The sequence below is a fragment of the Micromys minutus genome (genome assembly GCF_963924665.1).
Source record: "Micromys minutus genome assembly, chromosome: 1".
In the NCBI taxonomy this organism is placed as follows: Eukaryota; Metazoa; Chordata; class Mammalia; order Rodentia; family Muridae; genus Micromys; species Micromys minutus.
The window spans coordinates 245,964,321-245,989,909 of record NC_137969.1 but is presented as its reverse complement, the minus strand read 5'-3'; the positions used below and the strand labels follow the sequence as shown (position 1 = coordinate 245,989,909).

The following is a 25,589-nucleotide window of genomic DNA, read 5'->3' as shown; positions in this document are numbered from 1 at the left end:
ATCCTGACGCCTGCCACCGACCGACCGCTTCTCACATCCTCTCCGGTGAAGAATGTCACCTTGCTTCATATCTGCGCCCTTGTGGTTGGCTGGGGAGGGGGGCGGTGGGGGCGGGGTGAGGTTAACCTCATTGTTGTCTTATATGGTCATTTAAATCTCCAAGGGCTTCCTCCAAGGGCCAAAAATAATCCAGAGACACAGCAGCTGTGTCCAGCACACAGAGAGGACCCAGCCATCTGCTTTGGTTCAGAGCCCTGTGTCTGTCTGTCACTTCGATTCTTTCTCTCGGCTCACCCTCCGTCCTCCGTCCTGGCTTCAGCATGACCCGCTTCTCCTATGCAGAGTATTTTGCTCTGTTTCACTCTGGCTCTGCACCCTCCAGGTCCTCCTCGCCTCCCGAGAGCCCACCGGCCCGCGCACCCCTGGGCCTGTTCCAAGGGGTCATGCAGAAGTATAGCAGCAACCTGTTCAAGACCTCCCAGATGGCGTAAGTGACTCCCCACCTGGCCCCAAGACCACCCAGCTCACACCTCCAGCTGAGGCAGCAGGGAGAGGGCCAGGTTTGCAGCCCTAGATCCCCTTCCTGCTGTGTCTGGATCCTAGATTCCAGTGCTCCTACTGAGCTAAGTGCAGGCGCCACAGACTGATGCCCGAGGAGTGGCATTCAGGCTGCGCTTGGGACTGACCCCTCAGATATTCTCAGAGATTGTGACCCTGCTGCTGGAGGACTTTGATGAGACCGTGAATCTGGCAAGAGGGACTGGTGTGTTTTGGGAGGGGGAGCTGAGAGTTGGCTTTTACCCCTATTCATCCCTGTCTTGTGTCTCCCCATGTCACCTCCAGGCGTCCATCTGTGCACATCTAAATCTGCACCCACAACCCTTCACTTAAGGGTCAGATGCCGAAGCCCAGAACTAATCAATTAACTCGTGCCAAAAAAAGAGGGTTCTGCCTCAGGCACGGAGCTAATGAGATATTTGTACCCCCTCCTTGCTCTGGCTCAAAGTGGCCCTAAAAGCAGTTAAAAGAAAAAAGGGGGGCCCATCGCTGCTACCCCATTTCTGTGTGGCAGAGAGGAAGATACAGCTCGTCAGTTCTCATTCTCAGCCTCTCCAAGCCCTATGGGTACCACATTGTCCTTGGGGCTTTGGAACAGAAAAAGAAAGTTCCAGTTCTAATCTCAGGACAACTGCCTACCCCTGCATGTCAGCCATAGGAGCTCCCACCACCCCCACCCTCCAACAGTCTCCCTTTTCTGCAAGGCAGTGTCGGGGAAGACAAAGCTGTCTCCTAGTCTTTGGTGGTTTAACATGCCTGGCAACCTCTCCCTCTTTGGGGTGAGGATTTTGTCTGAGCTCATGGGCAAGCTGTTAGTGTGTGTGACACTGAGGGTCCCAGGATCTGTGAACCCCAGCTGGGGAGACCCACTCTGGCTGGTGGGTCCTGACAGCAAGTATTACCTCCCCTCACCAAAGACACAGGACCAGTCAGCCCTTCCCCTCCACGTCAGCAGTGGCCACATACCCCATGGGGCCCTCCCTGAGACTGATGGGGGTTGGTCCTGTTGCTCCTGAGTGGATCTCAAGCAGGTAGCTTTGATGGTGTTGATGGACCTTCAGAATCTAGCTGGTCAGTCGCTTGTCCTTGTTGGGCCTCTGGCTATTAATAACCCAGAGGCTGAGAGGCAGGAGGAAGTGTTGCATGCCGGAGGAAGCAGCTGAGAGGGTTTGGGGGCTGGTCCTAGAGATCCCCCTAAACCCATCCTAGCTCCTAATTCTAGGATCCTAGACAGTCATGGTCCCCACTGACTTGGTAGCTGGGGACAAAGGGAAAGAGTTCGCAGAGAACAGACAGACAAGTAAGTAAATAGATAAGTAAAAAATAAATAGTCTTCAATGAGCCAAACAAAGATGCCCCCCACTGTGGCCTTGAAATCATTTGACGTTTAGAAGTTTGAAACTGTGAAGGATTCTAATTTATTAATCCTTCAAGTATTGTCATCTCGCAGCAGCTGGGAGTAGGGATAATGGATTCGATGGGGAGATGGGGAGACAGGAAGGCTGGGTAACAGAGAAGGGAGGGACCTTGGCAGGTCCTTGCCTTTGAGAGTTCTTGCAATCATTCAGCCCTGTAGGTAGCTGTGTGTGGTTACAAATCAGAGGGCCATGTTTTGGGAAGGCCCCCAGTTACTGCAGATGCCTCTGCAGTTGTGTTAACACTCTGTGCCGGGAGTCTCCCTGGTAGAAACAGTTTGGGTGTGACATCAGCTTCGGCCACAGAAAGGCGGGGGGCTGCTGGGTTCCCACACTAATTTGCTTGCATCCAGTGAGCTGGAGAACGCAAGCATTGGACCCAGAACAGGCTGAATACGAAAGAAGGAAAGACCCAGGCCACCTGGCCCTTCCTCTGCCTACAGCTGACAACTGGGCTGCCGCTTGCTCTCACAGGGCTATGGACCCCGTGCTGAAGGCCATCAAGGAAGGGGATGAAGAGGCCTTGAAGGTCATGATCCAGGGTGGGAAGAACCTTGCAGAGCCCAACAAGGAGGGCTGGCTGCCGTTACACGAGGCTGCCTACTACGGCCAGCTGGGTTGCCTGAAACTCCTGCAGCAAGGTGAGGAACATCTCTGAAGGGCCAGCAGGGTGCAGGTTCTCTCTTGATGGGGAGGGCAGGCTATGTCATGGTCTCCACAAACACAGTTAAAATAACTGTTGTGGCAGAGATGGGTGGGGTGGGGTGTAGAGTGGGGTTTGGGGGTAGGGGTGGAGTGGACAGTCCTCTCCCTGTTTCTGCTCCTGTCCCTTGCTGCTCTCTCTCCATGCCTGTCAGCCAGGAAATCCTAATTCCTAGAAAAGAACGAGGGAAGAGCTAAGTTCTGGGGCAGCCGTTGTCAGTTTGTTCCAGAATGTTCCAGGAGCTGATTTGGTGTGGAAAGGCTCAGACACAACTGTGCCCATGCACTGCCAAGGCTGTTCCCAGAAACTGTGGGACCCTGAGCTAGTTCTGCCTCATTTTCAAATTCCATCTTCTTATTAGGCCAGATCAGGACAAGTAATACCAACAGGCAGGTTGCTCTGGCCATGGAATGGTCCTAACTCCCACCAGCCACAATGGAGGAAAAGTCACATGAGATATGGCCATTTTAGCAGTGACTAAGAGGGCAAAGAAACAATGGACACTTTAGAGCTAGGGGCTCAACCTCAGAAGGCTTCCCAGAAATGGCTTCTAGTTACATTCGATAGCCGAGAACCCAAGGGGGTCATGGGGGATGAGATAAAGATGGTCTGGGCTTCATAAGATTCAGAGAAAGCAGCTCCATGCCCATCCTTAGAACTGCGAGGAAGTCGGAACACTTGTGTTAGTAGGGTGGGACCTTCCACCACAGATTTCCTGGTCTCCCCCCAGCTTACCCAGGGACCATTGACCAGCGCACACTGCAGGAAGAGACAGCATTATACCTGGCCACGTGCAGAGAACACCTGGACTGCCTTCTGTCATTGCTCCAGGCAGGGGCAGAGCCTGACATCTCTAACAAGTCCAGGGAGACTCCGCTCTACAAAGGTAAGTCCCTAGGCCCAGCCAGGAAGGCCAGAAGCAAATGGGCAGCTTCCAGATTGCTCCCACGAGTGCCCAGCTCTGAGGGGCCCACTTTGCAGAGGGTAGACCCCCTTCAAGATGCATGGCACATGCTATAGAGGTCTTGCATTTACACATGGGGGTCACCCAATATTTCCCACAGGTCAACATGCTGAGGGGTCACTGAGGTCCTAAGTTGAAAAGGCGAGGGGGGGGCATTTGTCTGTGGCTTACATCAAGCATGGGCACACACTCAGACTACAAGCATTCAGGGCTTGGCAAAGGCCTGGGTGGGAATGTGTGGAGGGGGTGCTCATAGAGGGATGTCTAGCCTGAACCCCAACAGCAAGGAATTTACCAGCTGGCTAAGCTTCTTCAACAGCTTCTGCAACAACATGGGCAAAGGCCAGGCAGTAGGAGGAGTGCATACCTCTGCTATGTTTATGTATAAAAGCCTCCTGGCTAACTCAGTACTAGTTCAAAGTTATGCACCAGTTGCCATGGTAACAGATAACCCATCACAATAGCTGGCACCTGTTGAGTGCTGGAAAAGGCCCTCATATGCATCTCCACACCTGTAAGTGTTGCTAGTGTTCTCATTTTATATGTAAGGACCAAAGGCACATCTGTGATTTGGCATCCAGCACATGTAATACTCTATAGGCAGTGAAGGCTGGAGAGCAGGTACCTGAACTCAACATGGAAGTGTCTTCTATGGGGCCCTTAGCTGTTACCTGGGACCTCAGCTGTCCCAAATAGGGCTGTAGGAAGAATGCCAAATACCAGCCTAGTGGCTTGGCCTTGGACCTATTAGGTACCAAAACCTCAGGCTTCTGGCTCCTGAGTGTGGCCTTCTGTGGCTCCTCCCCTGAGCCTCCTCTAGGAAGGCTTTGCTGTGTGGTTTACAGAGAGAGGACCAGGTGCTCATGAGATGGAGAAAGAAGCCAATTGAAACACCAAAGGCAGCTGCTCCTTCTGTTTACTGTCCCCTCTCCAGGGAGGCTTCAAGAGCCCTTAATTGGCTCACATTCCTTGGTGACTCCAATGCCCTCTATAGCTCCCTAGTGAGAAGTGTGGGCCAGAGGGTGAAGAGGAGGCTTGAGGAAGGTGAGGAAGATGGGTTGAACTCAGAAGATAAAGCCAAGCTAACTGAGCAGCCTTTGTTGTTTTTAGCCCCAGTGTCTGAAGAACATTGAAGGGCGATGAGTTAGGGACACTCTAGAACATTCCAAGAGTCTCTGGACATGACTTCCTGGGTTCGAATCCCAGTTCTGACACTTAGTCTCTGGGTGACTCTGGGTAAGTGGCTCACCATCTATGTGTTTCACCCGGCTCCTTTACTGATGTAGGTACTGACGTTGCATTCTTCAAGAGTAGTTGGAAGGATTAACCTAGGCACTTGTCAAACCCTCAGGGCCACACTGACTGTCTTACTTCTTCCGGATTCAGCCTGTGAGCGCAAAAACGCAGAGGCCGTGAGGATATTGGTGCGACACCACGCAGACGCCAACCACCGCTGCAACAGAGGCTGGACTGCCCTGCACGAGTCCGTCTCACGCAATGACCTGGAGGTCATGGAGATCCTAGTGAGCGGCGGGGCCAAGGTGGAGGCCAAGAATGTCTACAGCATCACCCCCTTGTTTGTGGCTGCACAGAGCGGGCAGCTGGAGGCCCTGAGGTTCCTGACCAAGCATGGTGAGTGGTCACACGGAATGGCTGCCAAGCACCTCGGAGGTCAGCTTGGAAGGAAAGTTGTGCTGGGGCCATCTCTGATCCAGGGCCCTGCAGGGCTGTGTAGAGGATTCCGAGGCCAGGGTTAGATTCAGTAGAGCTATGGTGAGGTGCTACTGCATGCTTCCTGTCAAACCATGTCAGATCCCAGTTCAACATCCTCCTTTTACAAAAGAGGAAACTGAGGCCTGGAAAGGGGAAGTGACTTATCAACAGACTTAGTTGTAGAGCTATCTAGATTCTTGAACTCCCGATGCCCAACCACCACACATCACACTGCCGGGTCAGAAAGACCTAGGATGGGAATCACATCCTTGTTTTGCTGGCAATAAAACCAACGACCGGGGTGGGAAAGTGATTTGTCCAAGATTATTGATACATATGGGACTTGAACCCAGGTCTCTGTCCTATTTTCCCATAAACAAAAACAAAAACTTAACAGGAGAAACTAAAACCATAACGCTTGCACCATGATGTTCCAGTAGCAAAGGCCTAAAAAGCATAAATTAGAAACTATGTATTTTGACACCCCCCTCCCAAACTCTCCTGTGATTGACTTGAGGCTAATTGCAGAAGCTGTGCTGCAACAAATCAAATCGGTGAGGACCTACTGTGTGTCAGGCCTCCTACTAAGCATGAACCTGTGATAGAGTGTGACCCAGGTGCTGTCCTAACGCCACTGGATACTTGAGATTGGGGCTCACAGAGGTGAAGTGACCGCTCACTGGGAGAGCCTGGATTTGATCTGTGTCTGCCTCTCAGCCTAGGAGATTGACCCTGGGCCTGACTAAGGCTCTTAGCCAGGGGTGAATGCAATGAACACTCTGACAACACAGTGGGAGTCCTGGAGCCCAGGCCAGCAGGTCATGCTGAGGGCAAGGGCACGGTGGGGGAGGGGAAGCCCCCTCCAGGCGTGTTCTATCCCCTGCAGATACTGAGGCAGGGACTGCTCCCTTCGTGGGGGGTTAAAGTCGGTTCCTATACAAATATTTTCCTTGTGTGAGCAGGCTGCTTTGCTGGCAAACCTAGGCCTGCCGGAGAGCCTGAGCTGGAGGCCCAGAGGCTTGTTAAAGGTGTTCCTGTACTATCCCCTCTGAGGGAAGGGCCAGCCTGTACCCTGGGCTCTGTCCAGACAGCAGCTTCTGAGCCGGGCACCATGTTTTATCATCTTATTTATGCCTGTTGTACACAGGAGAAGGCACAACCAGGATTCTTGACTAAAAAACTGGTAAATCGAGGCTTCTGAAAGCTATCGAAGGCTCCAGAGCTTGCGGGTCGTGAAACAAAATCTTAAATGGTTCCAATGGGCCCTCAAGGCCTGTGCTCTTCTCACAAGGCCAGGCCAGTCACTGCTGTTGTAAAGGAAGTAATTGGGAAGGGTGAGCTGAGCAGGACTCTTGGAGAGGAGCTGTGGTTGACAGGAGCCTTTGATCTCAGCCTTTACTGAACAACCTCAGCTCATTTGCATCTGCAGTCAGCGTGAAGCCTACTTCCCTCAGCAGAAAAATCAGATGCAAACTGGTTCTCTCTCTCCTTGAGATGCGGAAGGATGTAGAAGATTAAGATGAAGGCAGGAAGGCTGCTACTAGGCTTCAGCCCGCTTCCTACAAGCATGGCTCAGGGTTTAATTTCTTTTTTTTTTTAATTTATTTTTATTATTTTTTTAAAAGTGTGTGTGTATGTGAATGTGTGTATGTGTGTGCATGTATGTGTGTACGTATGTGTATGTGAATGTTTTTGTGTATGTGTGTATGTGAACATTTGTGTGCATGTGTGTTCATGTATATGTGTATGTGTATGTTTGTGTGTGTATGTGTGTATGCATGCATGTGTATGTGTGTATGTGTATGTGTGTATGTGAATGTTTGTGCAGATGTGTGTGTGCACACATGTGTGATGTATATGTGAGCATAAGTACCCACAGAGATCAGTTTCACTGGAGCTGGAGTTAGAGGTGGTTGTGAGCCACTGTGTGGGTGCTGGGGACTGAAGCCAGTGTTCTCTGTCAGACATGTACGTGGTCCTCACCACTGAGCCATCTCTGCAGTCCCTCGGTGTTCCCTGACAAGGAGTTAGTTCTCTCCTGTTTCTGATGGAGGATGAAACAAACCCAGGACTGTGGAGGAGACTCGGTTGGGAGAGTGCTTGCCTAGCATGCACAAAGCCTTGGCTCACCTCCCGCACTGAACAAACCAGCATGGTGGTTCACATCTGTAAATCCAGCACTCTAGAGTTAGAGGCAGGAGGTTCAAAAGCTCAAGACCATCCTTGGCTACATATGGAATTCAAGGCGAGCCTGGGCTACATGAGATGATGCTTCAGACCAACCAAACAACCAACCACAACCAACCGTCAGTCACCAACCCCAAATCCAACTTTAAGGAGCTTTGTACTTAGCTGGAGCTGATGCTGCTGTCAGGGCACAGTCTAGTGCCCATAGTGAGGGTTGAGAGCCTGGTCTCCATCTTCTGACCATGTGTTCAAGTTTGGCTTCACATCTATGAATGGATTATCCTGGGTCCTTTCACGCTCTGTGTCCAGGTCTGTGGTGAAAAAACTTGACCCCCCAGGGCTGCATGTGGATTCAGAGAAACAGTGTAGGCACAGCTTTGTGATAAGGCACTTACCCTAGCTCTCACGTCTGAGGGACTCGTGTGAACTCAGACAGTAGGCATGGCCTGGCACACAGGGGTCAGCTGGGAGTCACCTCACAGTGGCACTAAATCACGGCAGAACCCCCGATCGTTCACGACTCCACTCCTCCCTCTCCAGGCGCAGACATCAACACGCAGGCCAGTGACAGCGCGTCAGCCCTCTACGAGGCCTGCAAGAATGAGCATGAAGACGTGGTAGAGTTCCTGCTCTCACAGGGCGCTGACGCTAACAAAGCCAACAAGGACGGCTTGCTTCCACTGCATGTCGCCTCCAAGAAGGGCAACGATAGGTCAGTCCATCGCCCTCACCACGCAGAACACATCCAGGGATGCCCATACAGAGGGCAGGGTGGGGCAGGGCACTTGCTCTCCGTGGCCAACCCATAAAGTTCTCTCAAGGGCTTGTTGAGGGGGAGGTCATGGTGGCCTATGTTATTTAGATGAGAAGGCTGGGATAAACAGCTTGTGTGACTGCTCCAAGGTCACACACTTGCAGGAGGCAGGAGGGTATCTGCTTCAAGCAGTCAAGTTACAGAAATCCCACTTAGGGAGCAGAGAGGGATCTGAACTCATGAGTGCTTCCTTCCTTCCTTCCTTCCTTCCTTCCTTCCTTCCTTCCTTCTTGCTCTCTTTCTTCCTCTCTCTCTCTCTCTCTCTCTCTCTCTCTCTCTCTCTCTCTCTCATTTGTTTTGCTGTTGGTGGGGTAGAAGGATGCAGAGATAACCTGCAGGGTAACGAGTTGGTAGCCAAGGATGCCTACAGCATCAGAGAGGGACCAGTCGCCGGACACTTCCCTGCACTTCATGCTCAGGTTGGAGAAGCTCGACTTCTCTAGAAGCAGTGTCCCTCCCGGGGCACAGACACAGAGATGAACAGTCCACACCCATTCGTGATGTGATGAAAGGTCATCCAGAAGCTCCATGGTGTCCCCAGTAGAAGGGACCTGGTAAGGGCCAGAGGAGAAAGCACTGGAGGCTGCCTGTATGGGCTTGTGTGTCCACTCCAGCTCCCCTCCCCCAGGAGTGTGTTCACTCTCCTCTTCAGCAGCATAACATTGGCCTTGGTGGGAGTGTATACACCACGGAGTGAGCTTCTCTCTGGCACCTCTCCAGCACCTCACTTGTCCGAGAGCCAATTGCTAAGAATTTAGCACCCACACTGTAGGTGGGAAAGGATGCTTGTTGGGGTCTTGGGAGAAAGGATGCTGATTATCCTCACAGACAGACCCTGGTGATTTCTAAATTGCTGACTGGGGGACAGCCCCTTTTACAGAACAAGAAACTGGGCAGGTAGCTAAGAGCCTCATAACTCAGTGGGACCAGCCCCACGCCTAGGACATTTTCTACTGGTTGGGTAGTTTCCAGCCACAGACACTGGCAAGCTTTTTATTTTAGACAGTTTCCATTAGTTCTTAAATGCATCTCTCTTTTTCCTTAAGATGGTTTTCAAGGGAAACATTCACCACAGTGGAACAGTGAGACAGTAATTAATGGTTACTAGAAACCCTTGCTCTGTGCCCTGGGCACTACACTGGGAAATGCTCTAACTTTTCAGACTCTCAGAAGAAAGAGAACAGGTTATGCTTGGCATTGTTAGTAAGACAGGGGGATTTATAGGGGAGAGAGACAGCCATGGAAAATAAAGCAAAGGCCCCCAAAACCTACACTGTTCCCCAGGGCCCCAGACCTTCCTGTAAGCACACACAACCTATTTCCTGAGGGTTACCCAGTGAAGGGTTAAAGTTGGATTCCCAGCAGCCCCTGCCACCTGGCTGGGCCACTGCTCTTTGCTCACACCCTGGGCATGTGGCATCAGAGGCCCTCCCCAGGCTGGCCTCCCACAGGCTGAGCAGGGATTTGATGTGACATTCCATAGGCCTTCAGCCACCTGCCAAAACACTCTGCCTACCCAGGGCCTGAGGCCATTTGCCAGATGTGCCTGTTCTTCAACACACTGGGTGGGGTGTGTTGGGGCATGGCTGAGAGAGGAACCTTGTATCCCCATCCCTTAGGCACATCTGTCAGTCACTGCTAGACTAGCAGAACAGGTAGATTTCCAAACAGCCTGTGAGCTAGAGAAGAATATGGCTAAGGGCCCTGAAGGCGGGGGCTCCTGACATTGGCTGCACAACCCTAATTTAGGCCCCCAACCTAGATAATGGCGCCCAGGCTGGCCTGGGGCGGGGTGCCAGGATTTCCACATGGTGCCTGAGTGAGTTCCAGGAACTTAGCACCTCTCTCATGGCCAAGGGTCAGGCCACCATGACCTCTTGACTAAAGTCTCCTCTAGCTTGGTGCAGCAGGGCAGGGTCTTCCGTCGCTGCTCAGGACATGGGCTTCTGTTTTCTAACTGCCTACTGTGTGCGGATCCAATGAAAGTGTGAGGTGTTAGCCTCAAAACCAGGTTAGGCAGATGAGACATCCAGGTTCTGCTTTGCCACATAGGTGCAAGTCCCCCCCTCCCCCACTGGGATGTATGAGGAATACACGAGGCTTACATGAGGCAAAAGGGCTCAGTTTGTGTTGTCACTTTTGAATTAAAGGAGGTGACTGTGAAGAGCACTTTAAAGGATGCCTGGAACTTATTCCTTGACACTGTCACTAGTACACCTCAGGGCAATATTGTGCGTGTGTGTGTGTGTGTGTGTGTGTGTGTGTGTGTGTGGTTCAGAGAGGTTAGAGGCATGCCCCAGATGGCCCAGCATTAGGCCATTGTCACCAGGTCCAGGTGATTCTGAGATCTGATGCTTCCTCATTGTCTATACTGTCCCCCAGGATCCCCTGTGCTCCCATACTAAGGACAACTAGCTTGAACACCTACTCACTGTTGCTGGTCTGGGTTAGGTCGAGGCATCAGCACCCAAGTCAGGCAGGGTAGCAAGACTGTATGCTTGTGTAACTAGAGTCTCCACCGGGATCCCAGCTCAAGGGCCAGGGTTTTCAAGCCTGAGGGGACCTAGAGTGATGTCCCAAGTCAGAGGCTGCCAAACAGTCTCTGATGTCTTCCTAGATACTGCACGGGGCCTCCCAGTAATCGTCCCGGGCTGGGTCTGTTTGGCTTTTGGGGGAAGTCAGCCCATCCTAACGTATTTCTTGGAATCACCTGATTACTTCCTGCCCTCTGTCCCACAAAATCAACTGCTAGAAAAGAGACATCTGCATGGTGGGTTGCCCACTCAGACACTGCCCATGGTTAGAAGTCAAAGACCTAAGCCAGGCACAGTGGCTTATGCCTGTCATGTCCCTCCGGAGGAAGAAGCAGGGAAACCAGAAGTTCAAGGTCATTCATGACCTCTGTATGAGTCTGAGGCCATCCCGGACCACAAGAGATCATGTCTCAAAACATGATAAAAGAAAAAAAAAAGGAATTAATTTAAAAGAGGTATGGCACCTGGCAAAGGCCTGGCCCTGGGTACCCAGCACCTCCACTCCGCCTGGTGTGATTCCTGCCTTTATTCTGAGCCAGATGCTTCTCCACTCCATCCCTGGCTCTCTGCTTCACCCTCTATAAAATGGCACCACTGTCCCTATGTCTGTCAGAGGTGGCCAGCACAGTACACTGACCCTTGATGGCTAAATCCTAGGGAAGAAGTCTGCAATGGCCCAATGACTCACTAAGTCACCAACTTTATGCTTCCGGGACTCGGGTCGGAGACGGTCAAATTCCCACATTTCTGCCCCTTTCCATGGGCTGGCCAAGGAATCATTGGAGACCAGCTGAGGCCTGCAGAGATCCCAGCCCACGGGCCAGCCGCCCAGCCCACGCCTGTCCCTGTTCTTTCTCGTGCTTGAGCGCGTCACGGATGTTACCCTGCATTTGTTGGTCATGGCGGTGGTCCAGGGGCCCCAGCCCAGCCTTTGACCAGTACCTCTGAAGAGGAGGTCAAGCCCCTGAGGCCTGCACAAATAGAAATTAGGAGGCAATTAGCTCCCCTGGGTGTGCGAATTTCCTTTTGAGGTTTCAGAGGCAGATCTTAGCCAAACCCAGCATCGCTGAATGCAATAATGTTGTCCCCGGAGACTCCAGCAGGAGGTCGCTGGCATCCCGGTTCCAGAAAGTCAGAGGCAAGAAGAGTGCCAGGAATCAAGAGACATGGGAACTGGGCTGGTGGTGGCACCTGCTTCCCCCTCCTTCCCTGAAATGGCCTCATCCTCCGAGCCCCGTAGGAGGCTGTGAGGTCACCTGTCAGCAGGGCTTGGATGGATTAGAGCCTGAAATCAACAGTGAGCTGAGCACTTGTTCTGGAAGGCAGTGGGGGTCCAGGGGATGAGAGCCAAGATGAGGATTCCTGGGGTCAAGAGCTGAGATGAGGGGTCCTAGGGTCAAATCCCTGGAGCCATTCTACGACCGCTGATGTGTCACTGGCTTTCTGAGCCCCATCTGTTAAAAAGATAGACACAGCTTGCTCTGGGTACGCCATGGGGCTACAGTGGAGGCGAAATGGGCCAGGCAGGTTGACACACTGAAAATTGCAAAAGCCTATGACCTGTCAGCTGTCACCCTGATTGCTACACCAGAAATGGGGAGTAGTTAAGAGTGTGGCCAAAGGGATTCGACAACCTGAACTCAAATCTTGGTGTTCCCACTTCCTGGTTGTGTATCCTTGGGAAGCCGTTCACCTTTCCTGGGCTTCCCCATCTGTAATGGGAATACAACCTCAAAGAGTCACCAGGACAACCATGAAGGTTAATAGGTGAAGAGCTGAGATCAGTGCCCAGTCCCACAGTCAGGAGCCAGGGCCGTGGGAGCTCCAGCCTCGGCAGTGGCTGGCTCCATGTCAAAACTGGGCAGAGGAGCTGGAGAAGCTGGAATCAGACAGTGGGGGGGGGGAAACGGCATCTTGTAGAAGAGAGAAGGAACCACATGGGTACAGTAGATGAAGAGGTCTGGGGCAAGAGTGGTTGAGATGTTTCCTCTTTCCTCCTCTCACTATACCTAGAAGTTTCACCAGATGCCAGAGCAGCAAGACAGGGAGGAAAGACAATTCAGCCCCAGAGTCTTCCCAGCAAGTTCCTTAAACTTTCCAAGTCTCAATTCTTCTCATCTGCAACAAGTGGGGGCAACAGGAATTGCTTTATGGGTTCTCCTAACAACAAAACCAAATCCCCAGTGTTTTCTTCCCACACAGGGCAAGGTTTGGTATCAGATTTCAGTATCTGTAGAGAGGCCTTCACTGAGTGTGAGGGGTTTTCCTGACACTTTCTCCAGATTGTTGGGAGCTGAAGCTTTTATTATTAGTGGAGCAGTATTTTGTCTGCAAGTATTTCCCTGCACCACGGGTATGCTTGGTGCCGGTGGTTGTCAGAAGAGGGCTTCGGATCCTTTGGAACCTGAGTTACAAAAGCTGGCGATTGTGAGCCACCTGTAGGTGCTGGGAATCTAACTGGTTTCTCTGGAAGCTCATCCAGGGCGCTTGATCTCTGAGTCATTTCTCTGTCCCCAAGCATCCTTTATTTACGGGGGAGTGAGTCCAGGCAAGATGCTTGAAGTCACACACAGCTCACCTGGCTGAGGTTTTTCAGAATTCACAAGCCAGTTCCAACCTTTTCTTGCTAAGCACGACAGGCCCCTGGGCGCCCTCTGCTGGCCGTGTCGTGCCTGTGCGCCCCGTCTCTGACCGGCTCGTGCTCGTCCTCCTACAGAATAGTGCAGATGCTGCTGCCCGTGACCAGCCGCACGCGCGTGCGCCGTAGCGGCATCAGCCCACTGCACCTGGCGGCCGAGCGCAACCACGACGGGGTGCTGGAGGCGCTGCTGGCCGCGCGCTTCGACGTGAACGCGCCTCTGGCTCCCGAGCGCGCGCGCCTGTACGAGGACCGCCGCAGTTCTGCGCTCTACTTCGCCGTGGTCAACAACAATGTGTACGCCACCGAGCTGTTGCTGCTGGCGGGCGCTGACCCCAACCGTGACGTCATCAGCCCCCTGCTCGTGGCCATCCGCCACGGCTGCCTGCGCACCATGCAGCTGCTGTTGGACCACGGCGCCAACATTGACGCCTACATCGCCACCCACCCCACTGCCTTCCCAGCCACCATCATGTTCGCCATGAAGTGCCTGTCGTTACTCAAGTTCCTCATGGACCTAGGCTGTGATGGCGAGCCCTGCTTCTCCTGCCTATACGGCAACGGGCCGCATCCACCCGCCCCGCGACCCGGCCGCTTCCACGACGCGCCTGTGGACGACAAGGCACCCAGCGTGGTGCAGGTGCATGGAGGGAGGGTACAGGAGGGTTTCAGGGAAGGGAAGGTAGGGTAACAGTCGTATTTAGTAAGCAATTTGGGAGAGTGGTTATAGCTTAGGAGGGCACGCTGGCTGTTCGAGAATGGACCCTTTTTTAGCAGCAGACTCATGCCAATGATGTAGTCCTCATTTTGATTTGGGAGCCCTTAAGGAACCCACGTGGCATAAGAGAGGAGGAAACTCTGCAAAACTTCAGGGCCAGTCGCCTGCATCAGATCTTCAGTGGACAGCAAGGGGACAGTAGAGCAGGCCGGGGAGGCTCCTAGGACACAGGACAACCAGGCATGTTGTATAACCCTAGTACCCAAGAGACAGAGGCAAGAGGGTTGCAGGTTTGAGGGTGGCCCAGGCTACAGAGTAAGTTAACGGTCATCTTTAACAACTTAGTGAGAACCTGCCTCAAAATAAAAGACAAAAGAGAGCCTGAAGAGACAGTTCAGCTGTGAAGAACACTATTGCTCTCACAGAGAACTTATTTTGGGTTTTCAGAAACACCAGGGCAGGCTCACGCCTACCTGTGTCTCCAGCTCAAATGTAATCCCCTGTCCTTGGCCAGTGCGGCCACCCAGACTCACATGCATATGGCCACACAATATGTATATAGGTAATTTTAAAAATAAAACAACTCTCAAATAAAATAAAGTTTAAGAAAGGACTAGAGATTGGATCAGTCTCAGAACACTGAACAACGCTGTAGTTCATCCTCAGTTTTAAAAAAAAAAAGCATTTAAAATGTAAATGGAGCTAGAAACTAGAATGGCTTGCAACCAGCATGCATGGCTTGTGTACTGTGTACAAAGCAGTTTATATTTCTAAAAGTCTTGGAGGGGATGCCATAGGCCCGATTTATGCACAAGGAAATCGAAGCTCAGAGAAGTGGGGGCACCAGCCCAACCTGTCTGTCTTGCATGCCAGGTATAGATACCAGTGCCCAGAGAGGCTCGTGCTGTGGGAGGGGTGTGGGTTGTAGAAGGAACCCTTCCAGGCCTTAGACAGCTATCCCACACCTCTCTGACCTCACCTGAAAGAGTGGTGTGCTCCTATTCCAGTTCTGTGAGTTCCTGTCGGCCCCGGAAGTGAGCCGCTGGGCGGGACCCATCATTGACGTCCTTCTGGACTACGTCGGCAACGTACAGCTGTGCTCCCGGCTGAAGGAACACATCGACAGCTTTGAGGACTGGGCTGTCATCAAGGAGAAGGCAGGTAGGCTGTGGCTGCTGACACCAGCATATCTTCTGCCCCACAGAGACCCTCACAGGCTGTCTGCACCCCGCTTCCTGCGATTCTCCCAATGTGTTGGTCCTTCCCCAGGGATGGTAGCCATGGGGCCTCTGAGAGGTCATGTTATCTGGGCCAAAGTCACGTAGCTAGGTGGTCGCAGGCTAGGTACCACAACATGTCAGTCCCTACTTCAATCTGTTTGACATAATCTTGGTACCCAAAGGAACTATGGATCCACTGCCCACACTTTGGTGTTGCTGACACGGGGGGGGGGGGGCACCTGAGAGGCAGAAGGAGGGTGGAGGAGTGGATGGTGACCTGCCATATTTGCAACTGAAAAGAGCTCACGAAGCACCCAGACCACACCCAGAGGACAGCTCCTGTCTCCACAGATCTGGAGTCTGCATCCCCACCAGATTTGGCAGGTCACCTGGAGCAGCCCAAGCCCTTATGGCATTTGTAGGGACATCGGAGGTGACTGTGAGGATGGCCTGTCACCCCTGAGCAGAGAAGGAAGGCAGGCTCATCGCCCAAACCCTTCCAGCACTAAGATGGTGAAGCCTGGCTAGCTTAAGCTCAGCAGGCTAGACCCTGCTCGTCTGTCCTTCAGTCAGGTGACACAAAGACTGGCCTGCAGCAAGTTGTCACCATGCCACCAAGGCTGCTTCCATTCTTGTCCCTCATAGGACCTTGAATCCGATAGACCCAGTTCCTTCTTGATCCCAACTGCTCCCTTGAGCCCTAATCGCAGCAGGACCTTCCCCCGGCCCGGATCTGGGTGAACTTCTCAGTTGATGCCTTTGACGAAGTTAGTGGGCAGCAGCAGGGGCAGTTGTCCTCTGTCTACAACCCACTCGGGCACTGCTACATCCTTCACTGGCTGCTGCTACCATGGTCCCTGGCCACTAGAGGGTGAAGAAGTCCACGCCCAGATATGGCCCCAACCAGTTTTGTCTTTGCTCCTTGCTTTCCTTAGAAAGGGGTCATCTCTCACAGCTAGACTCCACCCCGAGGACAGAGAACTTTAGTAAGTACTTGTGGACAGATGTTACATCATTCTGAAGCCTGCCTTGAATACTTTAAAGCAAAGATTTTTTTTTCAACCTTCCTCACACAGCGACCCTTTAGGACATTTGACCCCAAACCATAAAGTTATTTTGATTGCTACTTTATTGCTTTGGTTTTGCTACTGTTACGAATCAAATGGCCTGTTTTAAAGCCACCTTCCTCTGGCCAGCTCCCTGCACTAGGTGCTCAGAAGATGACATTATTATTCTGGAGAGAAAGCAAGCTAGCCAGTCCCCAGGCTCTCTGTCTTGTGCTACATACCAGTGGTCTTTAATTCCCTCTCCCCAATAAAGGGCCTTCCTGGAGTGAGGCTGAAGCCTGCTGCCCTGAGTGGCCTGGACACCAGGTGTTAGTCAGAGACAGCAGGGTTGTAGGCATGCTGTTGGGGGGGGGAGGGTGCCACCTCCTCTGCTGTCCTGTGGTTGTGCGATTGGGGGTGTGGTCTCCTCTGCTCTCCACTTCCATGGCACGGCCTCTGAAGCTAGGCAGGCACCTGCCATCTTCCTCATCGGGAATGCATTGGCTTCCGTTCCTCACCAGAAGCATTCCTCATCCTCAGGGAGGATGCTCCTCTCTGCATCTTCTAGATGCACCTCTGCGTTGCTGGTTCAGCGTGTGCTTGTTGAGTGAATGGGGGGGGGGGAGACAGATGGACAGACGGATGGATGGATGGACGGACAAATGGGTGACAGATGGATGGATGGACAGATGGACGGATGATGTGTAAATAAATGACAGGTTTTAGTTTGACAAACTACTTCCTGTGCCCAAATAAATCGCCCCATTTCCAAACGCCCCTTTCTGCCTCTCTTTACCCCACCTCCTGACTTGAACAAACACCACCACAGCATAAGGAATTCAAGGAGTGTCTGGGAGCAGCCAAGTAGCAGTCTACAGCCTTCAGGGAGTTCTCCAGTCCTGCTGTCAGGCTTTGCCTACTTCAGTCTCACTTCCCGGGGACAGCAGGAGCCTGGGGAGTGGGTGTGGCTTTTACCCTGATCACCTTGGGCTGTGCAGATCCATGCACGTTGACGGTATAGAGAAGACACTATGCCAGTTCCAGTTTGGGGGACTGAGCAGCAAGCACTCCTATGACAATTGAGTGTCCCATTTCTCTTCTTCCTAGAACCTCCAAGACCTCTGGCTCACCTCTGCCGGCTGCGGGTCCGGAAGGCCATAGGAAAATACCGGATAAAACTCCTGGACACACTGCCACTCCCGGGCAGGCTAATCAGATATCTGAAATATGAGGATACACAGTAGCCAGCCTGGAGAGAAGATATGGCCTTCAGACTGTTTCCATGACAACCCAGGGGGCCTGCATCCAGGACCGCCTGGGGTCCGAACAAGTGTGATCTTTCTTGGTCTCTACTGGAGCTTCACCCAGAGTGAAAGCCAGATGTATGGAGTGGGTGTGGGACTTCTGCTTTCAAACTGTCCAATGGAACGAAAACCTGCTCTGCTTCTGGCCATAGCCAGAGACCTTCACCCTGGGGGCAGGGAAGAGCTGACCTGGGCAAGGTGGCCCCAGGCAGGAATCCTGGCTTTAAGCTGGAGAGCTTCTAGGAGTGAATCTCTCACTGGACTCTTTCAGGCTGGAAGGTGGACCCCCAGCCCAAGTTCTTCACTGAGTACAATAAACGTTGTGTATGAAAATTCTGCCCTGTGAAGTCCTTAACTTCAGATGCTCTGGACTTGGGATTCTCAGGCCTGCTCTTGGCAGGAGTAGAGGTTAGGCAGGGGGTGGGTACGGGACATACAGACCTCTGAAAGTGTCACCTTTGTGGGGCTCCTGAGGGTGTGTCCTTCATGGACCAGGAGAGACGCAGTTTGTTTTCTGTTGGTTCAATCACCATGGAAACCAGAGCTTCCTCACTAGCCCGGGGCCTATGCTCACAGGTCCCTTTGATACCTGGGTTGTCTTTCACCCTTCATGACTCGCCTTCTCACTCCTCTTTTGCCGTATAAGTTAAAATGGTAAGAAAAGCAACCCGAAGCTGGAGAGATGCTTAGGGCAAGTGCAGAATCTTTGGCTACCATGCTCCTATGAGATAGGCAAGGCAGGCGCTGGCATCCTGTTCGCAGGCAGTGTGGGTGAGCACTGAGGCTCAGCACTGTCATTATAGCTGTTTCAAGGGCCTTGGGACCCAGAAGCTGAGGTTTTCCATGGAAGTTCTCCAGTGTTCTCCCTGCATGGCAGGGAAACGGGCTCCTAGGCCGGGTTGATCTTCAGCACCAACAGAGCAGGGTCCCTTGCCGAAAGCCTGCACCTAGCCTAGCCTAGCCTAACCTAGCCACTTCCTCCGAGAGTCTTCAGCAAGGGTCATTTCTGACCTTTCAAAATGGACTGGTAGAGGCATAATGACTAACGCCGGCTCTGGCTTCCTCTCCTGGGACTCAGTTTCCTTCTCTGTATATTGGGCTGTATGGTTCCTGATGGCCTTGTTGCCTCTGGCATTCGTAATTTTCACAAGTAGATTCTAGTGTTTATAAGAAAAGACTTCCGGGCCCAGAAGGGCTAAGCATCATCATGTCCACATCCTCAAAGTCCTGACGAGATAGAGGAGTGTACACGGCAAAGTCCCTGGTTCATTCCAGCTTCGTGCTTGGCTGCTGTCTCTGGATGTTTTATTGGAGAAAGTCTGGAGGGAAGCTCACATTCTCTCTCGTGGGGATGCTTATCCTCGATGGTACAGAGAAGGCTGCCAAGCGGGGTTTGGCTCAGGGTTCCCTGCTTACATTTAACCAGGAAGCAAAGCAATCAGAAAGGAGGCAGGGACAGAGCTAAGGCACTGACTCATTGGTCTATGAGCTGTTTGGGATACAGACAGGTGGATGAACTATAACACTCTAAGCCCCACTCCCCCCCCCCCCATTCAATCTAGAGTCCTATCAGACCTTGGCTACACACCTACTTCTGCTAAGGACCTGCTTCCCCCTCCCACATGCCAGAAAACGACTTAGGGCATGTGTCATGTCAGCATCTGTGACCCTGAAATCTTCTGAGGCCTTTATACAGAAAGCTCCAGAATACTACTGCCCTCGTCTCCTTGGCCAACTGCCCCTTCCCGTGGACTCCCTGTTCTGGTGGGTGTTGGGTGGGGGGAAGATAGGCTTGAAGTGAAGGGCCATGTGCAGCCTTCAATCCTGGATGCCAAGTTAGCTAAGGACCATCTCGGAGTCAGGCCATGAGGGAGATAGCCACAAACACATCTGATGGAATCCCGTGTGGGGAGCAGAGGCTTGACCTCAGCACCAGGCATGGCTGTAAAGAGCATGGTTTGATAGACTCTGAAGCCCGACCTCATTAGAGCACGACTAGACAGTGCTGGTCAGAATCTTTGCTGTCTGGGAACTCTCAGGATAAGCCTGTTCCTTTCCCCCCAGAACACACTTCTATCCAGCCACAGGCAATATTTCACTGATGTGGTTGCGAGAAATTGGAATACAATTGAGTTAGTCAAAGACTGTGGCTTTGGGGTTTGGGAGTTCTGGAATTTGGGGCTTGTTTTGGTTCGCTGTGGACACATAATCACTGTTCATGCTGCAAAGGAATGGTTTAGTCAAACCACCTGTCCTGATCACATGAAACTGAAATCCCATTTGTCCTGGTTTTATCTCTGACCAGGACTGTGCATGGTCATTCTGGCACAGCCAGGCACACCAAAATCATAGCTCTACCTCCCGGGGACAGAGCATCATGAACCATGGAGATCCAGACTTGGCCCACCTTTTCCTTCCCCAAGGTCTTCACGCATCCCTCCTTACCTCTTTCCTAGGAACTGAGCTGTGCTCCCCAGGCCCCACCCCCAGACATCGCAGAAGCCTTGGGCCATGCCCAACTGTAACCATTCTCTGTACTGTCCCTGCATCTGGGACTGTCCCACTTCATGACACCCAAGAGGTGGAAACTACGAAAGAAATCTTTATTTATTTTTTTTAACTTTCTCAATATTTACAAAAAAACAGAATGAACAAGTGAGATGCCCCCTCGCCCCTGGTGGATGAAACTGAACAGGTGTGTGTGTAATGGGCAGCTGCCACACTAGGGTCCCACTGCCCATGCTCTTCAAAGGGACAGGGAGATGGATCACCTGGGAAAAGAGTTTCCTATACCTTGGTCCACAAGCTGCAAGCTTCAAATAGGTACCTGTCTGAGGAGCCTTGTCCCTGAGGCAGCCTGGCCAGACCCCTGCCCAGCTCCCTCCTCTTATGAAGAACTTGTCAGTGACCCATTCCTGGAGGCCAAAAGAGAGAGGGCTGAGGGTCTTCAGCTAGAGGTAGCCAAAGACATTAAAGATGGGTGGAGGCATGGCTGGCTTAGTCGGGATAGGCTTCAGAACTACGGGTCTGTACACTTTTGGCCCTGGGGTGTCCACATCCTTGCAGAAGTGGGCCAGCTCCATAGGTGAGGCCGGGCCTTTCCTCCACAAGCCCAGACTGGGTACTGGGCCTTGAGGCAGGACCCCTGGAAGACCAGGGAAGATGGGCTGTCCATGGTACTGGAAAGGGAAGTAGCTCCAAGCATCGAGACTGCCTACCAGGGTTACCCCAGACATCTTGAGTGACTCTGTGTCAGCTAGTACCCTTGGGGACATGGGCAACGGAGCAGTCTCAGGCCCCAGGGACTCCAGACCCTTGCAATTTTTCTTATTCTCATACAGAGATGCCTTCCTGGGGGCCAGGCCCACCTCCAGCCCCATTGGGTAGCTGAGGGTGGGCCTCGGTTCCTCCCAGAATGAAGCAGGAAGCTGTCTCTTCCTCATGGGCACCTGGCCAGGTCTAGTAGCCTCTGGATTCAGGCCCCGGAAGCTCTGCTCCTTAGAAAGGCACTCCTCCCTGAAGGGTGTCCCCAGGGCCTTTTCTGTGCAGCCCCCACCCCCACCAGGGCTGGACTGGGGACAGGGATGGAGGGGTAGCTGTCCAGGCCTCTCGTCTGGCCCCCTTTGCAGGTGGGGCTCTGTCACCCGGCTAGGCAGGCCCCTAGGGAGTCGAGAGTACTTCTGAGAGAAGCGCTTGAGTTGTTTCTGCAGGTACTTGCGATGGTCCACAGAGCGGCGGCAGGGTGCGGACTTGTCCAAGGCCGCCTTGATGTCACTGGACGCCAGGTTTACAAAATTCAGAAGCATCTTCACGTCGCTGTCAGCTGCCATCACCACGGGAACCGGGCAGGGCTTCCCATGAAGAGGGTGGTCTCTGCTGGGGGCTGGCAGCTCGGAGGAGAGCACAGGGCAGACCTAGGAAACACAATAGGCAGCTGCAATCTCTCCAGAGCAGTTACACCTTCCCCAGGGCCTCCAGGACTGAATGCGCAAATCTCCCCCCCTTCGCCCCCCACCCTCCCCGCCAGGCATCCTTCTGCCCCAAACAGAATCCACAATGGGACTCGTGAGTCATTCAGCACATTTTGACTATCTGAGCTGAGACAGGTACGAACTCTTTGATTCAGTCTTCTGGGGTCTATTGCCCTCTTCTAGAAGTCAAGGCTCAGAAAATGCAAGCACCTTGCTCAAAGCCACCCAGCTACAAGTGGCATTGCGTGGGGCTACATTCCCAGTTGGTCGCATCTCCCACATATCGTGAGACCAACGTACACAACTATCCATTCAAGTTTTTATTTTCAAAGCCAAAGATAGTCTCTAAAGAAGGCCAAGCCCCTTCCCCCTTCCTTGGTGGTGGCCTTCCCCTCCCACCACCCCGCCCCCTCTGCAATCCCCATGCTCCACCCCCAACTCTCACACAGGGCCAAGCAGGATCTCTGTCTAGCACTTAATCTAGACCTGCCTTCAAGGCTCATCTCCGGCTGCCGGCAGCAGGGACTCCCCTGTAGAAGCATCTGCAGCAATTTCATGCCTCCTCGGCCACCACCCACAGTACTGTGCCCCTCCCCCAAGGCCCTAGCCCGCTCACGTCCTGCCCTCCACCCAATGCAGGCCAAACCACTTGGGACTCCACACTGACCGAAGGTGCGGGCCAGGGCCCCCGCCAACGTGGCCGGCAGGTTCCCCACCGTAGACCCCGGGCAAGCCTGGCGAGCTGGCGAGCAGTGAGCTCCGTGCGGGATGAGAAGCAGTTGTGCACAGCCCTTGAGTGGGCTGAATGGAGGACAAGTCCAGAGCTGGGGGGCCCTCAGGCCAATCAGGAGCGCCTCTCCAGATACAAAGCATCCCAATCAGGCGGCGGAGCCCCGGTCCCACATTCTTTGCCGTCACAAATTGTCACCATGGGGACCATCACAAAAAAAAGACAGCTCCCAAATGCAATCATTTCCCGGTAAATTTCAACCCTTCAGCCCCACTTTCCCCACACCCCTCCTCCCCTTGACCTTAGTGCTCTGGTTTCTTGAGGAAGGTGTGTGTGTGTGTGTGTGTGTGTGTGTGTGTGTGTGTGTGTGTATGTACATGATAAAAGTATTTGGGATCAAGGAGGGCTGGGTGCAGTGAGGCAGGCACCCAACCTTCCCCGTACTTCAGGCCTCCAGCTGCCATGCTCCAGTGCAGACGGACAATCGGACGGGGTAAGCCGGGCTGGGCTGCATTCCCTCTGCCCTTGAGTGTGAAGTGTGTGTTCTCCGAGCCCGTCTCTGTCTCTGGCTTCATGTCTCTCACCCCTTTCAACTGCCCTTCCTGAAGGGGGTCCCCTGGGATGGATGGAGAGGTGCGATGATGTGGGGAAAGGTAGCCCGGACAGGCTGGCTGAGGGGTGCTGGGATATCCATGGGAAGGGAGCCGAGGCTCTCAGGAATCTTGTCTTTATGTTTGCTTCCTCAATTGAGCTGCACAAAGGCTGAATTGCCCATTCAGTGCGGCCGGACAAAAGGGTGGCGTTGCACGGTCCCCTTGCATTTGTAGTCAAACAGTTAGGGACTTAAATCGAGTCGTCATGATGGAGAAAGAGGTGGGCAAAGCCCATAGAATTGCCATCAGCAAACATTTTCCTGTGTCATATTAGCTAGTCTCCATGGCTCCCCCTGGCCCAGGGACAATGGCACAAGTTTGCACACTTGGCTACTGTCACCGTGCCAACGCCGGCGGGGCTGCAAGCAGGGCCGCTCAGTTGGAGCAAGTGAGGGAGCCCAGGCTGCCGTGGCCCTGCCCGTCAAGTGCTCAGAAAGAAGGTGAGGCTGACGCGGTGAAGGCGGCTGTCTGGGTGGTGCTCACAGGCAGGGTCTCCATGCTAGGCAGCTCAGTGGACGCCCCATGCCCCTCTCCTCCCCTTTCCTGTCTTTCTGCCACCTTCTGTCCCTGTTTGCATAGTGGCCTACACCTTCATACCATAGCCTAAATGCCAGACAGGCATGGGTGCATGCCTTCACTTAGGAGCGGCACCCAGAGGCACCAGCTGTGGCAATGGGACACCCACCTAGAGTACCCCAAGTTCCCTCCTCTAGAGGAGATGGCCCGGGGCTAGTGAGCTGCCCATGCTCTCTGTGCAGAGCAGAACTGACAAGGATTTGCTGCTGGCATTGTGACCCCTGTCGTCACATTTTCCTGCAGCCTCTGCATAGCTGAGGGCTATGCTACTGTTATTTTAATCCTCGGGGCTTTGGAAGGGGAAATTCTGCAGCATGCCCCAGTCCACCTTAACAGGTAAGAGAAGGTACCATGCTCCGCTCTGCTGGAGTCCTGTGGCCACCGGGTTAGGCTCCTGCCAGCTCCTCTCCGAACCCTGGCTGCCTACATTGAGGTAATGTGTACCTGGTGTGTGGGACTACCTCCTTTATCTTCCATACATGCTGGGAGATCACACATCCAGCCCGTTTCCGACCTCATCTGCTCCTGCCCTGTGACCTGTGGGCTTCATTCCCTAGAGAAAGATGGCTCCCGAGGCTGTTGCTGTTGGCCGCTCAGCTTCCTGTTAGACGGCAGCATGCCCGTGCCCTTTAAGCACCTCACAGTAGTGTTCTCTCCACGCTTCTCACGTCAGCGCACTCTGTGGAAATCTAGTCTTAGAATGCCTTTCCAGGCTTGAGGTAGAGAGGGATAGGATGGTTCAGTGGTGAAGCCCCCAGCTTAGCACATATCAGAGCCCTTAATGTGTGCTGTCCTACCAAGGCTTGGCATGGGAAGGCTTCTTCTTTTTGAAAGTAACTGCTCTGTTCATTCCACTGAAGAGCTACATTTTGTTGACTGGAAATGGCTTGTTCTGTTTGCTTGTAGCCCTTTAGCAAGGTAAGGGCAGTGAGGACTCGGCTGCAGGCTTGTCCTGGGACCATGGATGCAGCGGCATTTTTGACAAAGGACCCTCAGGGCTGCTGCGAGTTTGTCTCGAGATTGTCTTGCTTCCCTAGAGTGATCGTGCTGAAAGCAGGAGGCATACTCCGGGTTGCACTCAGGTAGGAGTCTCTGCCAAGCTCTGCCAAAGGCCAAGAAGCTGAGCAGAGCAACGAAGTCAACTAGAGAGCAGGGCACCACATTTACCCTCCTCGGCCCTGTGTGCTTGGGAACCCCCACTGCCGGTTCTGAGACCCGTACCCCCATCTCTGCAATTAGAAATCCTGCTTGACCTAAAAGTATTAGGGGAGTGTGTGATAAATGTTCTCCAGATGCAAAGATTACTGTCCAATGAAGAGCCACTGTCCATGGGCAGGGAATGACAGATTCCTGCTGGCAGCGAATCCCAGTCTTTGGTTGTGACATCCCAATATGCTGTGGTCTGACAGCTGTCAACTGGAGCCAGACCCAATTTCCCCAGGGACTGTATCTGCCCAGAGAGCTGGCTTATTCTGACCATCCCAGTTCTGGGGATGAGTGCGGCCAATCACTCTGACTGGAGGAACATGCAAAGGCCACTTGAGGTGCAGCAGCTTGCCAGGAGCTCTGTTAATACGGGACACACATTACAGGGTGACTTATGCAACCCCTTACGTAACGGCAGCATTTATGTCGAAGTTCAGCCCACAGCAAGTGTCAACCACAATCAGCCTGAATAGGCACGGGAGGCGTTGGGTGGAACTAAACTCCTTTGGCTGCTGGGATAAGTGCTTCCTGCCCTGGCTGTCCAACTTCATGGTTAATGATGACCCCCCAGTATGACTGTGCCCACAGAACTGCTGGGACCTCAGGTGACCATGAGTACAGCCTTGTGTGGTCAGTCCC

At 53.0% G+C, this 25,589-nt stretch overlaps 2 protein-coding genes across 3 annotated transcripts in view; one reads left to right on the top strand and one right to left on the bottom strand.

The window, feature by feature from the left end:
- The window catches only part of ASB2 (ankyrin repeat and SOCS box containing 2), a 33,252-nt gene extending 15,102 nt beyond the window's left edge, over positions 1 to 18,150 (top strand). For both annotated transcript variants that reach the window (XM_080928417.1, XM_080928416.1), the window contains 8 exons: positions 383 to 487; positions 2,448 to 2,614; positions 3,407 to 3,562; positions 5,027 to 5,272; positions 8,081 to 8,252; positions 13,605 to 14,166; positions 15,252 to 15,405; positions 17,618 to 18,150. In XM_080928417.1, the coding sequence (XP_080784543.1) occupies positions 383 to 487; positions 2,448 to 2,614; positions 3,407 to 3,562; positions 5,027 to 5,272; positions 8,081 to 8,252; positions 13,605 to 14,166; positions 15,252 to 15,405; positions 17,618 to 17,754 (1,699 nt within the window). In that variant the 3' untranslated portion in view covers positions 17,755 to 18,150. The remainder of the gene's footprint in view (positions 1 to 382; positions 488 to 2,447; positions 2,615 to 3,406; positions 3,563 to 5,026; positions 5,273 to 8,080; positions 8,253 to 13,604; positions 14,167 to 15,251; positions 15,406 to 17,617) is intronic.
- A 2,615-nt stretch (positions 18,151 to 20,765) lies between these two features.
- FAM181A (family with sequence similarity 181 member A) lies at positions 20,766 to 21,673 on the bottom strand (the record flags this gene model as incomplete). The annotated part of the gene is made up of 1 exon (XM_080930060.1): positions 20,766 to 21,673. The coding sequence occupies exon 1, from the start codon at positions 21,642 to 21,644 to the stop codon at positions 20,766 to 20,768; it is 879 nt and encodes a 292-aa protein (XP_080786186.1). The 5' UTR covers positions 21,645 to 21,673.
- Positions 21,674 to 25,589: the final 3,916 nt, after the last annotated feature.